This window comes from Melozone crissalis, unplaced genomic scaffold (genome assembly GCF_028551555.1).
Source record: "Melozone crissalis strain CALT ecotype California unplaced genomic scaffold, PUWL_Pcris_2 ptg000027l_1, whole genome shotgun sequence".
In the NCBI taxonomy this organism is placed as follows: Eukaryota; Metazoa; Chordata; class Aves; order Passeriformes; family Passerellidae; genus Melozone; species Melozone crissalis.
This window is the reverse complement of record NW_026535805.1, coordinates 32,010,935-32,028,677: the sequence shown is the minus strand read 5'-3', so window position 1 is coordinate 32,028,677 and position 17,743 is coordinate 32,010,935. Positions and strand designations below refer to the sequence as shown.

Here is a 17,743-nt window from a genome sequence, read left to right as displayed (position 1 = left end):
TGGTAAAAGGCAGCTGAAGTCCAGACTTTTCCTATGCTTCATCCTAAGAAAACATTAATAGTAATATTATTGTCTATTCTTTCTTAAAACTGGAAAACTGAAATACTCTTTAAAAAAAGAGAAAATATTTCATACTACTGTAAAATATGCTTAATAAAAAGTGGGATGGGAATTGAAGCAGGTCTGAGCCTCAAGAAGCTGTTTCTTTTGAAATCAAAAAGACAGGCTTTATTACAATAAAACCTTCACAGTTTTATCTAGGGAGAATATAGGAATTATCAAGGAAGACAGAAAATAAAAAAGGGGTTGTGACCTTGCACGCGAGTCTTTGCTTCCACTCAACTCAATACCTTTCTGAGTTGCAGCAAAGTCTCTTAGGCCCCTCTCCTGTCTGGCTGACTGCGAAGGCTCGCAAGAATTTTATTTACTTGCTGCATTCTCTGAGTGAGCTGTGAGCTTGTTGCTCTGGTCTCTTGCATGAGGTATCCTGCAGTTTCTGATCTTTCTATCTTCCAGCTAAATCCAGAGCATCTCAGAGAAAAAAGAATTCCCTGCTTCTCTTGAGAGGGAGGGGGAAATCACATTGCTCTTTAAAAGTATGTAACTTACGAATTGCAATTATGTTTGGAATCATAATAGATACCACCATTTCCCAAATCAAATTATTTTTTGTGTTGCTTGTGATTAGTTGGTGTTTTGAAGAAGCTGACCATAATTAGATATGGAGGGGAGGGGATGAGGGCAAGAAGGTAAAAATTAAGCTTGATAACCAGTTTTAGTTGTCTCCAGACAGGACATAGATAGACCAAGCACAGAAGATTTGTGAGGATAAAGTGCAACAGGAAATCAACTGCACAGCTTCTTATCCAAGTTTTTTTACTTTGATTCACGAATCCCATCAGGTAACAAAATTTCTGTTTTATCTTTGTAACTACAATGGAGTTAAATGAAGGAAGTGTATTTGCTCTGTTAAAACTTTAGTACACACCTAAAGCCAATATGCCAATGTCACTTAGCCATTTTGAGTAGCTGATGTTCCCATCCCAAATCTTATTTATGTTTCTTGTATCTGCCTTTATATAGGCAGTCTTCAGGCAGTGGCATTGTTGAGGAAGATTTCCTTTTCATGTGGGAACTGGGGCACTTACCATGTACATCTGTGTGCATATTAATTCAGCCCTAGCACTGAATAAAAGACTTCAAAGCACCAAAGTGCAAGGGGCCACTCCTTAATGGTCCATGCAGAAATGGTGGAGCTGGTGGCAGTAACTTTCCTGATGCACTGAGGGAAATAAATGTGCCACATAAATCTTGTACCACAAAGGGCGATGGTGATGCCTCAAACTACTTGTCATCTACATGAACCCACACCCCAGCAAAACAGTACATTTTTTTAAACAAAGTAATTCCACTCATGTTTTGGTCTCTCAGCTAAGGATACTAATGTATCTATTTTTTATCCTCCTTCTAGAAGTTGACTTGAAATATATTTACCCAACACAAAGCATGGCAGATACAAACAAGTGATCTTTGGGACAATAGTTTCTCAATCTGCCCTTGAATCTACCGTATGTTCAGTACTTCCTATTTTCTTTGCATTTTGGTTGCCTAATGTGGACTAGCCCCTGAGAATATCTGCAAGTGTTGGTAGGTCTAGTTACAGAAACGAGGCTGGGCATCAAATACATGTGTAAGTGTAGCACCAGATTTTTGTTTTTGGTAGCTATATTTCTTTCATAAGTATGCTTATGTATGAGCTAAGCTCATAGGAATCCTCTACACATACAAATGGAAAATCTGGATTTGGAATGTAACAGCTGCTGAGTAGCATGAGTAGGTCAGGAAAGCATCATTTTAAACTAATGGTGGATTTAAGTATTAAAGTGCATTTTCTTCAGGATTACAGTTTTAGTAATATTTATTTGTAACCAGGAATTCCCTTTTTGTTTCATATAAATGTTCAATCTTTTAAGCTTTTCTATGTGGTTAAAGGTTAATATATTCTTATGGCAGCAACTTCCATATGTACTGCTGCACTTTGTTTACCTGTGTTTTGATTTGGGGAATGCAGAAGCTCTCAGTCTGCCCAAATGTTCTGATTTTTTTATAGGCGATACTAATGAGGCTACGGTATTTTTTCCTCTCTCTCTCTCCCTCCTGGAGGCTTTTCGTGATTCAAATTGCTTTTTGCCACCCTTTGCACTTCCCACTCTTGTCCTTGCACTTTCTAGAGGGGGATGATTGGTATACAAATTGAATTTATCTTTAGGTGGTAGGAGTGCTGGAAATAATAGGACAACTCCTCTGTTTGTATGAATTCTAATACTACATTTTAGTTACAACTTCTTAAGACACCCAGATCCCCTTCCTAATCTAGTAGAACAATATATTTAGAGCTCTGTAGGGTAGAGGATTCAAATCTTCTCTCTAAATTATATTACTATAAAATCTGACATGAAATCGATCTACTGCTGCAATACTTCCTTGTGTCTTAGGTCTGCATGGCCAAGGTAGCTTTTAGGAAGTGCTGCTGCTGGTAGCAAAATCCAATTGTCATGGATTAATGTGTTGCACGGTGTTCAAGTCTGCCTAAGAGCCAAACTAGCCCAGGATGCAGTGAAATGATCCACTGGTTTTACTGGTAGAGCGACTTCAAACTCTTCTCTAACCTGTGATTCATTTGCTGTCAGTCCCTGAACAGCTGTTTGAGACTCTGCTGTACACAACATCAGTGAAACATTGAGAGGTGTAGAACTGGGGACACCACAAACCTGCTTTGTTGGTAAAACCAGAGTATTTTGTAATAGCACTCATTTTATCTAGAAGAGGATTGGGACATTGAAGAGACCCTGCCTTCGCCACCTTTAGAGAAAAGGAGTGTCTGTCACATAATTGATTGTCACAAACATATTACATTGTTTCTTCTCTTGTTGAATAGATATATTTCCAAGATTTTCCACCTGAACTTTAAACAGTAATTAAGTATTTGGCCAGGACAAAAATATTGCCATATAATTAATTTTTCTTTTGCTGTTCATGGATGCATTTCAACTTGCTGGTCTGCATTTTTTGTTTTGAACCATGAAACATCAGCATCCATCCAGACAGTGCCTGTGCAGAGTGGGAAGATGTATTGATTTGGCTGTACTTGAAAATAAATATTAAATCTGTTATGGAAGACAGAGTGGTTTTCCAATGGTGACTGTGTAGAAGACTCCTGGAGAAACCATCACAACTCCAACCCTATACAGGACAGATCTCTAAGGGGCTTCATTCTAAAATCAATTTTGCAGTTCTGCTTGCATCTGGGGGACAGAGGAAAACACTGTGATTCTGAAGGGTGCATTTTTTTTTTAGAAAAGTTTAATTTTAACATGTTGGCTAAATAGCACTGAAACAAAATATATTTCCAGCTCCTGTATTTTGTTCAATTGTAGTGTTTGCATAGCATGAACTATGTTAGTATTGTTGCTGAGCACTTTGAGATACTAATGAATTCTGGCTTGAGAAATGTGTCAGAGTCAGGAAGAGTCCCTGCAGTGATACCCATCAGTGATGACAAGTATTTCTCACTTAGAAATACTTATCAGTGTAGAACATCAATACTTCTCGTATTTTTAATTAAACTTCAAAAGCTTCTGTCATATTGCACATATAAAGAACATGGTCTGAAAGAGAAATGAGAAAATGGAGATTGAAACTGACCAATGATCCTAAGGAGAACTCATTACTGGAACCGAAACAATAGTTTAAGGAAAACTCCTTCAAATACTTAACCAGGGAAGCATTTTCCCTGGGGTTTGAAAATCCTTCTACTACATGCTTAGGAAAATTACATGGAAATGCTTTCCTTGCTGGGAACTCCATTTATATTCATACAGCAAGTCTAAGGGGAAATTTAGAGAAAAGTTCTTCTCAGAAACAGCACACTAGGAAAGTGATTATTCTGTTGGTAGAAAGGAGAGGCAGTGAGAGAATGGATGCAGGGGGATTTTTGCTGCCTTGTCAAACCAGAATGTCTTCTGCAAACAAAGGAGATCCTTCAATCAACTGGCTTTACCAAAGAGCTTGGAACACTTCACTTTTTTTTTTATTAGCTGTCATTCTTCGACATGATGAATACTTACAGCAGTATGTTAAAAAAGATACAGTTAAATCTCTTGGCATCACTGCATAGCAGTCACAGCATTTTCACACAATCTAGTGCTTCCTTTCAGAATGATGCATATGGCATATATACGCACATATGGGGGCTGATTCTTGGTCCCAGTGAAGTTGGGGGGACCAGTGTTTGGCCCATAGAGTTGTATAAGATATGTGACTATGTATATATAAAATGCTTTACAATAAACATGACATATACAATCTTGAATTCAAAGATAAGCAGAATATATTTTACATCCATGTCAAGCTTATGGTCTGCACTTAAAAGTTTATGTACCTAAAATATTGGATGGATTATAGAAACAAAGAGCAACAGTTTGCACCAATCAAAGTAATTTGAATACATATTCATGGCATGAAGCTTGCCTTGTGTTTTTGTTTTGTGTTTTGGGATGGCTTTTTTTTTTGCATTTGCAGGGTTTTAATTCGAATTTAATTATCAATTTTTGTGGGCCATGGCAATCATGGGGACGTGAGGACAGGAATGGGCATACTTTATGGACAACTCAAGATTAGTGACTTAAAATATAAGGCAATAAGTTATGGCTGGTACCCTGTCTGGTACCTGAAAATAAAATTGTGACTACTTGAGTTTTTTCCTTCCTGAGGAGAATTCTTTTGGAAGGGCAAAGTGTGCCTTCTGTATCTAATTTGATGGAAACTTTAAGAGAAATTGAAACCCCAGATTGCAAAAGCTGGTGAGATCACTATGCAGTGTAACAGCAGCCTTATCTCATTTACAGCTTTCTCATTAATCGTTGGGGAGGTTTTGGTTTTCTTCATGAAAACCAAGCTTTTACAAAACTAATTAACCTGTGTTGTAGATTAGGTTGGACACAACTGCAGATCATGTGGTTTTTTTTTTCTTTTTCCTCCATAGACTCTACTTAATCTCAGCTGCTCCTTTGTTCCTTGTATTCCAAAGGTACATGGTGTCAATAGTCCTTTTATTCCCCATTTGACTGGTGGCTGAACCATTGACACTTTACAAACACAAAAGTAGGTAAAATCTTTACTTAATGACAATGCATATGTATGGATTATTTTAACCAGCCTAAGATTTTCACTTATTATCACTTATTGTTAGTTGTACAAATTTTTTTTGCCTCTTAGATGGTATGAAATCTTCATTTAGAGGAGCTAAATTCAAATTCAAATCTTATTTGTGTGGCATAAAAACATTTTAACATCCTGCTTTTAACAGTTTTTTTCTTTTTTCTAGATATGAAAACCATAACTCAGTTTAAAAACTTCAAAATCTTTCAGCTGCACTGGCCCAGTGGGAAGGAAAAATAATTTACAAGGGCCTTCTGTAAAGTGGCTGATAGGGCTGACACCACCAAAATCTGTGTTATCTGCATAGCTTTTCTATTCTGTGCATCAGCAGCCTGTTGGCACACTGGGGAGAAACCCCAGTGCAGAAATGCCCTCCAAACCGGAGAATACCACACATGTGTCACAACTGCGTGTGCTAAGCACTGGTGCTGTGGGATTGGCTGTACCAGTTAGGGTTTCTAGGGAAATCAGATGGCTGCATTTTGCATTACAGACCCCAGGGAATCTGGCTGCCAGGCATCTGCTTTCTCAGCACTTCTGTCTGGAGCACCTGAGGCAAACTGGCCCAGGCCCAAACCTGTGCAATGGGTTTGGCTCACAAGTACAGAAGCATTGCTGGGGCCACCCTGAACCTCTTTCAAGCACTGTTTCATTACACAAGGTGACTGAAATCTAGCAGGTATGCTCAGTGCACCAAAATCCCCCGTAATAATTTTGACCCCTACTAGTTTGTAAGGGCCTGATAATTTTCAGAAGAACTTTTTAAAGTTGGAAAGTTTTAATATGGTAAGAGCAAACTTGTAATGGAACCTGTAGGTTCCACTTGTAGAAAAGGGCTTGGGTTTAATGTGACTGTAACAAAATTTCTTTTGTACCTAAGCTTTCTGGTTGGACCTATTTTCTGGAAGCTCTTCAGAAATAGCTCGACAATGTTTCTGTCAAGAGCTTTTTATGCTGCTAGATGCTGAGTTTAACTAAATTTCAGAACATTTTAAAAAAATTCTTTGAGCTAGACGGCAAAGGGCTTCCATTTCTTAGTAAAAAGACAAAACACGGGAAATTACATTCTTTTACATTGCTCACGTAATGTCCTAATAATTGTCCTACATCTGTCAGAAGGAAAGGTACACCTAAAAAGCTGCAAAGTGGTGGTGCTTCCACCCCCACCACCCTCATGTGCTTAAGAAGACATTTATGTTCTGTAGTTAGAAACAATTTAATTCTACTACAACTCTCTTGAGTGCCCTTTGCTTGCTGCGGTCCTTCTATTATGTGAATCTCATTTAGATTAGTGGGAGGAAGAAGGAGGTTTTCTATTGGTTGTACCTTACATAACAGTGGAGGGGCAGAAAAAACATGGCTGGAATGCTTTGTGTGCTCACCACGTTTTGCCCCTTTTTACTTCACTGGCTTTCAGCCTCTTTTCTCTGAAGATGCATACAAAGAATTAGTGCAGTAAATCATCCTTCACTAAAACTCATGCTTTTTATTTTCCTCTCAACACATTAGTCGCCTTATGAGCATGAACCTTATCTCGTCAAGTCAATATCCCTTGTAATTCAGTAAAATGTATTAGATTTTCCCTTGCACTTCTGTGAATATATCTCTTTCTCATGTTTCTCAAACACCAACTTGAAAAGCTCTTTCTTTGTTGGCCTCTTCAATGTCTTCACATCTCAACATGACTACCCAAATGCGACTACCTGGCCATACCTGCTCGTTCTTTTGGAAAGCAGGTGTACAGATTTGATGTATGGGGGGTTCACAACAACCCTGCACTTCACCTGAATGCAGTTATTTTTTCTTGGGGCAGAAGAGCAGGGGACAATCCCTTTGGTGCAACACAGTAGGGTCTGAGAATACAATCTCACTGAAATGGTAGAAACATAAGTAAAGTTTAATAAAGACTTTCAGAACTGAGGGTTGTTTATGGCAGAGTTAAGGCCAAGTATCTTTCACAAAGATGAGATAATAGAAAATTCTTCAGCCACTATGATAGCTAAGAGGATTTTTAGTAGTCTGACTACAACACTTTTTTTTCCTTCATTGACTGACACTAATCTAAAAGTCAGTTGAAGTATTCTTTTAATTAAAAGAAAAATGTAAATGCATTTTGATGCTGACCATCTAAGGGAGGGCATGTGGGGAAAAAATCAGCTACACTGCAACATCTCTCAAGAAAACAACTGAACTCCAGAACTAATGCCGTGCTTTGTAGATGACTAAGCTATTTAGTAAAAATTCACACGTTTGAATAAATGGTAATCATGCTGAACTGTCAAATCATGTGGTGTTGCTGTGGGGCTTGGGGGTTTTTCTGAACTTAAAACCTCAGGCGCTGTGAAACATTTGCCTAGACCAAATGTGCAAGGTGCCATGGATTAACAACACGGACCCATATGGAATGTGTTTGAAGTTTTCAAGAAGTTATCCTGCCAGACTTCATTCCTTAATGACCTTTGATACACCTTGGATAGTGGAAAGGCAGTTCAGAATCATATCTTGTAATTGTATGATTTTGGCAGCTATCAGAAGATGAAGGATGCTAGAAGTTAAGGCTTTTATCCACAAACAATGGTGTATATTAATAAACTCTATACCATATTTACAAATGCTTTCTCTTGTATTAAAACTAACAGTATTCTGTTCACAGTGCCAATGTTTTTACAGGTAGCAATCATCCCACAGTACTCCAGTATTTTGGCATGGGAATCAGTAGCGCTTTCTATTTACAGAAAATGTACACATATGAATATAAACAGGTAACTTGAAACAGTACTCAAAAGATAGATCTGTTTGTGTTTCAAAGGTTTAGACTGTACTACACCTTCCCTTTCGGCTGTGAGGGAATACTGTTCCTTGCAATGAGAAGATGCCCGTCTTTTATCCAAAGTGGCATAAAAATGATTACCAAAACAAGCCTTGTTACACTGAAGGTGTGTATACAGAGAGTAACTTCTGTCCAAGGTTTAGAGATCTGGAGTTTAGTGCACAGAATACAAAAGTTAAAAAGGTTTTTAACCACTAAAACAACCTGACTCTCTGCCCCCTGTGAGCACTGTCCTGCTCGGTCCATGTCCTCTGGATGCTGGAGATGCTGGTGGTTTCATGTGCAGCCCAGCTGCCAGCCTAGAATGGGTGTGGCGCTCTGGGCCTATATACATATGTCACAAAATGACTTGTGGTAAATGAGAAAATCACCAAGAGTGCCTCTCTGTGCCCCCTGTCCTCTCAGCAATCCTCCCTGCTTCATGGCAGCTGGAACTGGCCTGGCTTCCCGGCTGCTGGCTGGCACTCCGCGTTGGGGCAGATCGGGATCAGGAGTGACTAATGGCATCAGGCATGCGCAGAATGGAGAGAGGGGAGAGGAACGTGAAGATCAGAAAGAAACCCAGCAGAACCATGGGCGTGTTCATGAGGACCCTTAGAGCTTTGCCATTTCTTGCCTTTGCACGGTGTTGACAACAGGCTCCAGCTCCTCGGGACCGTTTTTGCTGCTGTGACCAAGACGGAGATAGCAGTGCTAGAAGGAAAAGTGCAAAGCTGCCACTAAGGAGTCTCTTCTTCATTTAAAGTCTGTTCCTGGCTGCCAGTCACTTGGCCTGAGTGGTCGTTGCTCCTACTACTGCTGTGTTGCTTGTGGAGCAAACTTCTCCACTTGGCCTTGTTCCTCCTGAGATGGTTTAGCATGTTTTCAGATAGGGGAGTGTTGCCTGTAAACTGGGCCCACCTCTCAAAGAGTGGCTCAACGATGTATGTCATGAATCCTGGAGAAATACACAAGGGACAGCTGGTGAGCAACAAGTTCACTCCACAAGTGCATTCCCCCACCGAGTGCCTCAAAAGCACAGAGCAAGGTAAGTGGCAAAAGCCCTGATGAGAAATAACAACAAACTCTCAGACATCAATTCCTTTTGAAATGCACAGCTTTTGACCAGCATACATGATAAGATATGGCTTTATCTGTGTGTGTCACAGTAAACTCTGTGACAGCCAGCAACCCTTTGAGGAGATATCAGACAAGAAAGTAACAAGTGTTTAACACTGGCTGCAATCTTTTCCCATGGGTATTTTCCCCCTATGCAAGGACTCCTTTGTCTTTCTGTTGAACATTTGGCTTAGATAGATTTCTTTTTGAACATTTTAATTTAGAACACATTTTTAACTCTTACGGTATCCGCAGCTCTTATTGTTAAAACAACTGGATCAGAGTGGGGCATGTGGTGAATAAAAGTTTCTCTTAGAGCTTCTGTCATAGTAAGATAAACATGAAGGGAATGAAACTAATACTTACCAATCTGAATGCTTGGTACTGTATCCTTTTGCTGATTACAAAGGGGGCTTATTTCCAGTTCAAATTTTTGTTCCAGATCACCTGCAAAAAAAAAAAGGGAAAAAATATCTTTTTCTGACACTTTTACATAGGTTTCTCTTCTCCATACCTATGCCACACTCTTACAGTGTCTGCAACTGTGTGAGGAGTTGGAATCTTCTACCAACAATGCTCATGGTAAATGTCTAAATACCTTCATTTTCTGGACTTTTTCTTTTTAGGTATCAGAGAAACCAATTATCCATACAAAGAAAAATCTAAGAAAAGATGACTTTTAGATGAACATTAAATCTGAGCATGTAAGTGTTCTGAGTACCTTAATTTTTAAGACAGACTCTCTTATGTGAAAGGTTTTGAAGACATTCTAGTTCATTTACTACTTGTTCAGATCACTTCCTACCAGAAAACTGCAGTGTATCAATTTTAGATTTACAGTAGTACTGTGTGGAATTTGCTAGTGTGTTCTTGTGGAAGTGGCTCGTAAAGGGAAGAGTGTTGGAGCCTGGAATGCCACAGCTGTGGCTGCACTAACAAACTGGTAAGGGCCAAAGCAGGGACTCCAGTAATGTTTCAAGAGTCAAGAGCTATGGAGCTCAAGTTATAAACATGGAAAAAGGATGAAATTAAAAGTCTGTCTTATTATTGTGCAGTAGCTGGGTATCAAGCTATGCCTTTGCTGCTGCACTGAGCATATTTATTTCCTGGGTCATCCAGGAAGTCCCCAGAGAGGCATCTGCAGAGGAGTGATTTGAGACAGAAAAGTAGTTGGCTGAACTCCTAGCCACCTTCATAGCTGAGTATTTTACTAACTGAACCAGGAGGTCTCCAGTTCCAAATCTGGGACTGCCCTGAAGATTCCTGCAGGCAGCTCTTGCTGTGACCAGCCCTGGGGACTGTTTTGAATTGTTGGAAGAAAAACCTGCCTGGGATATCTGCTCGCTCCAGATGCCACCTCAGACTGGCCCTGATGCAGAACTGACCAGGTTTGATATTGAGAAGACACTTATAAACAGTCAGTAGAAATTATTCCTGCAGAAATGGTCACACAGGACAGACTTCTGTACATGGTAATGACAGGAGATGTTTTTTATGGAGTGGAATGTAATCAATAGCAACGACCATGCTGGATTTAAGAATTCAGCAGAAAAACATCTCGGAGGATGTAATTTGCTCGCTGCCATGCCAAGACAACAGTCACTTTTTCTGCTGAAGGGACTGCATTCCCCATGCCTGCAATTACCTCATGCAAAGACTGCTCTAAGTTTTGGGTGTAGGGGTTTCCTTAAAACAAACACTCTCTGTGAGTGCAACACATTCATCCTTTGTGATTGTTAGCCTTCCTTGCCAGTGTACAATCCTGATTACTGCAAGAGGTACAGGACCTTTCCTGTCTACAGTAAGGAAGGGACGTGAGAGTTAACTGAGTGCAAGCTAAGATGTGCCACTTCCCCTCACATAATAATATTTTGTCCATCTGATTTACTAATAAGGATGTAGTGAGGGCTGGTTAGGAAAATCCTGTAAGAAAGACAGACCTGCTAGTTTAGACAAAACACTGTATTCAGCCCATAAAGAAATATTTTCCTTTAAATCCACTGTTTTTATTTAAAAGCTCTTTTCTCCCCATGAACAGTTTTTGCTATTGTACTACTTAGGTTCTACAGCCCCATATAAAACACTGTGTACATTTCTAAGCCTTGCCTTTCTTCCCTCTGCAGCATGGAATCACTTCTTAAATGTGAACAGAATATTTTCAGTTGTAATTGAGTGCTTAAAAAGCATCACGAAAACATTTTTAGCTGCATGAACAATCAAAAGGAACAATTTAGCAAAACTCAGACACAATAACAGTTTCTTATGTTTCCAAATGTGCAATTTGTCTTCTTCTCATCTACCTCTCCAAAAATGTTTGACTAAAAGAAAGTCTCTAATTCCAGTGATATCCCCTCTGTAGGTGTTCTGGGTAGAAAATGACTGACTCAAAGTATATCCATATCTGTCTGGCTCAAAGTATATCCACATCTTCTTGTCTTTCAGAAATCACTTAATTGACAAAAATTAGATTTGCTTTTGCATGGTAAGAGCACTGGAAGATCAAGATCTGAGTCTCTATTAAAATGGCCTTAGAAATGTTCTATTAAAAAAATGTTAAAACTTTGATCCAGGAGGAAGATTAAACAAAGCACTAATTGTGGTATTATCTGTCTCATCTATAGTTAAAAATCAAAACATGAGACCTTATGGTTTCCAAATATTAAACATAATACTGAACAATACCTTCAAGCCCCATCATTGTGTGTAAGGGGGTAGAGAGGTCTACAAAAACACTTTAAAGTGATAATGATATCTAAATGCATGCTATTTAATACTGGGGGTGTTGTACCACTGAACAGGATTTTACAGCCACTAGTGATAATCAGACCACAGTTTCTGTATAACTGTCCCACATAAAATGCTCCTTTTCTCCCTGTGGTGCTTCTAACTCTGGTCTCATGTACTCAGCTATCCCTTTTCAGAGGTGTATTTTTGATGTTAGACGAACAAATCTTGAGAAGAGTGGAAAAAGCTTACATTTGTAAGAGTTGAACTGTCTTTCTCAGCGTGGTCCCCTAATACACTAAAGGTGATACTGCACCGCATGAGGTGCCTGATTATGCCTTCACTACCCATCTGACTAACTAAACCTGCACTGGGAAAGTTGCTTATGTTGCTTCAAAGGCATCAAAGTCAAAGACATTTCACCAGCTTAAACTGACATTGGCTGAAAATTGACTTGCTGACCTGTTTGTCCTTGTTTAAGACTAACTATACCAGGTGCCAGCTCAGATGTGGCTTAATTTTGTAGTGCAGAATATTAAATGAACTAAGAACTTTATTGTGTGCTCTTCCACTTGCCTTCAACTCTCAGGATGCTCTGAACAAAGAATTTAGCAGTGATTAAACTCTGCTGCACCCTGTATTGTAGCACAGCATGACCTTGCCTATGCAGATAGAGCCAAATGGTGTAATTACTGTGTTTCAAAAAAAGCCCTGCTTGACTGTGCTCTCTGCAGGGGTCTGAAAACATTTGCAGTAGGTTCTAGCTGAGGTCTGGCTTGCCTGCTTTGGCCTTTTCAACAGCATGCTGGGAAGCATGTTTGAACCCTTTCTCTGCATTTGCAGGCAGAAGAATGTGTCATATTTGGTAAACAGCGAGGGTAAGGCTCCCATCAGTGTTGTAGTGGGAGCATGAAAAGCGAGACAAAACCCAGTCTGAGGATTTTGGGGCAGCGTGGCGCCGGCACCATTCCAGCTCAGAAACACTCATGGTGACTGGAGGGTCTCAGAGAAGAACCCAGCCATGGGCTTTGCAGCTGAATTCAAGTGCTGAGGCACAGCAAAACCCTCCCTCCTGCCTGATGCAAGTAGACGAGCAGAGAAACACTTGTTGCTCTTCTACCCCTTCCCACTTTTCCAATGAGGCAGCGCATCTCTGAAGAGCTCATTCTCAAGGGACATTTCAGTTCTGCCTCTGGCTTGTCACACAGAGACCATGGAAAGCTGAGGTGGAAGGGACTGTTGTGAGCTGAAGGGGCTGACCTTGCCGGTAAAACTCTTCGCAGACCCGTTCACTCCACTGCTTGCTCAGATCCCAGACCCGGCAGGGATTGCAAATGTCAGCACACTTGAGTGCAATCTGAAAGCAAGAAGAAAAGCAGTACTGAGGAAGGAAGTTACTGTTTAGCAGTGCTTCAGCAGTAAATCTGCAGCCATGAAACTCCCAGGCCCCAGCAGCGATGCCAGGAAGGGTTAAGATTACCTTTCAGAGGCTCAGCCTCACCCAAATGTGCCCTTTGAGGAAAGAGCATTTATTTAAGCTGCAAACAAAACTTTCATTCAGCCCTCCACTTTACCGTAGTGAGAACAAGAGCAGGGCCAAATTCCAAGGCTGCAAAGTGTTTTGGATATTCCTTGGAAGGAATAAGCCAACAAAAGCCTCAGGCTGGCTCCTGCTGACTGCTTGGCTCAGCATCCGTGGCTGATGACAAGGAAGGAAAGAGCCAAGCTGGTGTATTTGGGCATGATTCCTCTGTGGTCTCAGTGAGTGACCTTGCATCTCACTTCAATTACACTTCATCTTAATGTCTGCATATTTTTGTTTACAAAGCTAAGCACAGGGCTCTCCACACTGCCCCTGGCCTGGTTTCACTTAGTTAACTACTACTTTTTAGTGCTTTGCAGGAGAATGAGTACAGGGGAAAAGTTTTTTAAAACTGAGTAACTACTTCAGAAAAGTAAACCATGTAATAGTCTGCCTGTCTTACTGCCTTGGAACAAAATATCATGTGCCTTGTTTCTTCACAGACTGAACACAGTCATTCAGTCTGACAGAAGTCAGAAGTCATGCTGGCACCCAGGAAGAAAACATAAGTATTTCCTCTTACGAGTTCAGACCTGTGAACCAGCAGAGGGAAATCTCCAAGTCATTCTTCTCTTTGGATTAAGCTGATTAGCCTTAATGTTACTGTCTACTGCAAGGACCTTTCAAACATTCTTTAGCTTACTCCAATCAATCAAGAGTTCTTGATCTTTTTCTTTTCTTCTTCCATAACTAATCCACCAGATAAGTGAATCTTACTATCTGTTCCCTTGTTCCTAAGTTCCTAGTGCATAAGAAACGTTTTTTTTGCCATAGCTGAGAGCTGTAATTCCTCTGCTTTTGGTATTTGCACAACTTTCTTGCCTTATCTGTCCAGAAATATGGTCAACCTGTCACCCTGCCCTGCACAGTCTGTGCAGGAATCTGACAGAAGACTGTGTTTGAGACAGAACAGGTGAGAAGCTACTGCATTCCCCATGCTGCTGGAGGGGGAAGAATTAACAGATCAGCACTTCTTTCCTTGCAGCTGTCACCTTTTCTGTGACTTTGATGGAAGGAAAATATGTAGGTGCTTGTTTTATAAATGAAAACGATTACTTCAAATTCTTTATGTATTTAGGAATGAAATTAATGTAATTTCTCCAAAGAAGCAAGTATATGTAGCTACCTTAATCACAATAATGCTTTAATAGATAGAGGTTTACTCTGAAGAGTCTGCTAATGACTACTGCTTAGCTGGAAGAACCAGTATGAACCTATTTGATTTCTGAATAAAGCATGGACTTTCTGTTAGCTGGTCAGACGCACTAGAGAAGCATCTGCTGCCATGGCAACAGCTGTCTCTGCAGAGGCAGTTTCTGAGCATCCATCACGGGAACAGGACTTGGAGACCCAATGTCAGGCTGTCCTAGAAAGAACACCAATGAGGAGGCTCTTCTGCACAGTGCTAGAAAATAACACCAGTGGAGTGACATTTGCCATAAGAGAGAGACACTACAACTGAAGCATTACCTGGGAAGAGAAGCAGTGTTCTGGAAATAATCTAGCTTATCTCCATTCCTTAGCATTTGACACACTCCTGTATCTGTTGCATTCACAGCTTTTTAACTCAAGGAAATTACATAAGGAAATACCGGAGGCACCTTATGCTTGCCTGATGTGCCAGAAGGTGGCAGAAGGGAAGTATTTATGGTAATAGGTAAGGAGAGGCTGATGTACAGTCATGCTATAATATATTACTCTTAACATATACTACAAAATACTGTGACCTGTGAAAAATTAGTAAAAACAATTTAAAAAAAAATGAAGTTACCTGAAGCATAAAATGTCTGTCCTGCGCATCCTCCAGCCTCAAATCCTGATTGTCAAGATGAGATTTCAGACGGATCAAAAACTCATTCTGCCTGTTGATGTCTGTTGCCAAGATCAGGGAGCCCAGCTGCTGCTCAATGTCCTGTCTGCAATGAAGGTAAATAAGCCTCTTTAATCATGGAACCATTCAACATTAAGAGCTCAAAACAACCTGCTCTGGATCACTGGAGCTGGCATAAAGCTCCCTCTTTCTTTATGGGCCCAGTCTGATCTGCTTGGTCAGTCTCTGCTGGGTTTTGCAGGGTACAACTGTTCTACCTGCCCAAATGGGTTCAAGAAGAATAGATAATGTAGAAGAAAAATGCTTGTTGGCACAGGTTGTTCTGAAAGCTTCTGAAAAGTGCTAGGAAAGTACAAAAAAACCCACCCTGAAACAACAGCATGTTACATCAAGAAAAATGCTCACGTCTTACTTCAGCTGCTCAGAGCTGAGCGGTGAATACTGCAACTTTGAAGTTGCAGTCAGAGTTGTGAAGGTCTAGACTAAAGTTCTTTAAAGTTGCTGATCTGATGCAAAGAATTTCCGGAGGGATACAGAGCTTACTGCTTCCAGGTAACTTGTTTATATTCTTGGTAGGGTCACTTGTGATTTAAAATGTATTAGTGCAGTCTGTTAACTGTCTCAATCTCCCATCCTTGGTGGGACTAACACAAGCAAAAAGCTAGCAGCAACTTGGCCAAGGTGGTAATGCGGCTGCTCTTTTTCAGCTTTATCCATAAAGACTGAACTACATTCCCTCAGAGACATGTGAAATCCAGAGCAGTCTTGATGCTCCTTGACCAACTCCTTCAATTTCCTCTTTTTAATCACTAAATCTTTCCATTTTTGGTTGATGCTAGGTAAGATGAAAAATGCCAACAATCCATCTAAACAATCCCTCTGCTCTTGCTGGCACTTTCTGTGTTCCTGGTGCTGAGAGTGGCCATTCCACTCCTGTGCTGCAGAAGTGGGTAGGTGTTAACAAATACTTCTGCTGTATAACTTTATCTCATGGTTTCTCAGTGGCACCAAGAAGGTGCAGCAAGCTCAGCCTATTCGGAAGCCTGGGCCTCTTTGCCAGAGTGCTTTCAAGAAGGGAGAAGGAGGCCATGGCCTGGTTGCAGTGATTCTGGTGGACACTTACGTGACCTCCTTGGGCAGGTGGGCGAGCAGCCGTGACTCCCGGAGCATGCCGATGGTGGAGCGCCAGTGGTGGTTCTCCAGCACCGACACGTTCTGGGGAGGAACAACACCGACAAACGCAAGGATTAGGATGGTATCCACGGCACACATATGGATTTGCCAGATCACATGATACCCAGAGCTGGTTGGACAAGCTGTAACATGAGCCTAAAATGTGTGCTTTTCAGCCACAGCTGGATTAGAGTAATTGGTCTAGATTTCTACAGCTAAGGACCTTGTGCTTCTGGGTTTCTTAGCTAAGGTCAGCCCCAGAGGCCTGTTGTTCTGCAGTTTTTGAATCCTGCTGTGAACAGAGGAGCTAATCTCATCTGAGTGGGAGGCAGTTTGCATTCTAGCAGATTTATTAACAAATAAATTAAAGCGGGAGTGCAAAAGCTTATTTTTACCTCCTACTGATTCCAGGCTGACTTTTCAGCCTCTACAGTTTGAATGCAGAGCGGACAAGAAAAAGAAAACTAAACTGCCAAATTTCCCTTTGAGTCAGGGAACTGCAAACTGCCTGCAGCTGTTCAGTGAAAGCAAGAGGAATAGCAGTACTGCTGAGCATTTGCAGGCTTCAGCAACTTAGTCTGCAACAAATTTTGACTCCTCTTTGTTTCCTTGCTTTCAACTAAGTGGAACCAAAGTTAGGTGGGGATAAAAATGCGAGGGAGCTGAAACTCAGCTTTCTAGGTTGTCAGTAAATTACAACAAATTTGGAATCTTTTGTCTGATGACTTGAAATTACTATCCTAACACACAATGCATTTTCCCATCATCACTTGTTTAGTTCACAGAGTACTTTCTACCACAAAATGCCTCAGACATGTCACTTGCTCAGAAACCTCTATCATCTGTTCCCTGTTTTGGGCAGTTCACAGCTTTTGCAGTAGATGAGGACTAGATAAGAAAAACAAAACAAAGCACAACCAAACCTTTTGAGCAGGCAGGAGAACAAGGACTCCACCCTGTCACTGCCAGCTGGGGAACTGGAGTGAGAATCCCTCTCTCCAGCCACTGTTGACTTCTAGCTCCCTCACACACAGTCCCACAGCTCTGAGGTATTGCTGCCATAGTACTGCCTTTCCTGAGGGACATGACGTGCAGCTTCCACTTTTCCAGGAGGGACTGAGCAGTATTTTCTGCCTAAGTCTTCCTCATCTTCCTTTGTAGTCCTGTCATATCTGAAGACTGTTCAATAACTAAACATTGCATAAGCAAGATCCAATTTGCATTTTGATCATCTTGCCTAGTGCAAAGGTGAGAGTACAAATTGGATTGACTTCCTATCCCACTA

At 40.8% G+C, this 17,743-nt stretch overlaps 1 protein-coding gene across 3 annotated transcripts in view; it reads right to left on the bottom strand.

Moving 5' to 3' along the window:
- Positions 1-6,296: 6,296 nt before the first annotated feature.
- The window catches only part of PDE7B (phosphodiesterase 7B), a 168,143-nt gene continuing 156,696 nt past the window's right edge, over positions 6,297-17,743 (bottom strand). For all 3 annotated transcript variants that reach the window (XM_054279373.1, XM_054279372.1, XM_054279371.1), the window contains 5 exons: positions 16,409-16,500; positions 15,226-15,370; positions 13,133-13,229; positions 9,515-9,595; positions 6,297-8,987 (listed from right to left, as the gene is read on the bottom strand). In XM_054279373.1, coding sequence (XP_054135348.1) covers positions 8,770-8,987; positions 9,515-9,595; positions 13,133-13,229; positions 15,226-15,370; positions 16,409-16,500 — 633 coding nt within the window. In that variant the 3' untranslated portion in view covers positions 6,297-8,769. The remainder of the gene's footprint in view (positions 8,988-9,514; positions 9,596-13,132; positions 13,230-15,225; positions 15,371-16,408; positions 16,501-17,743) is intronic.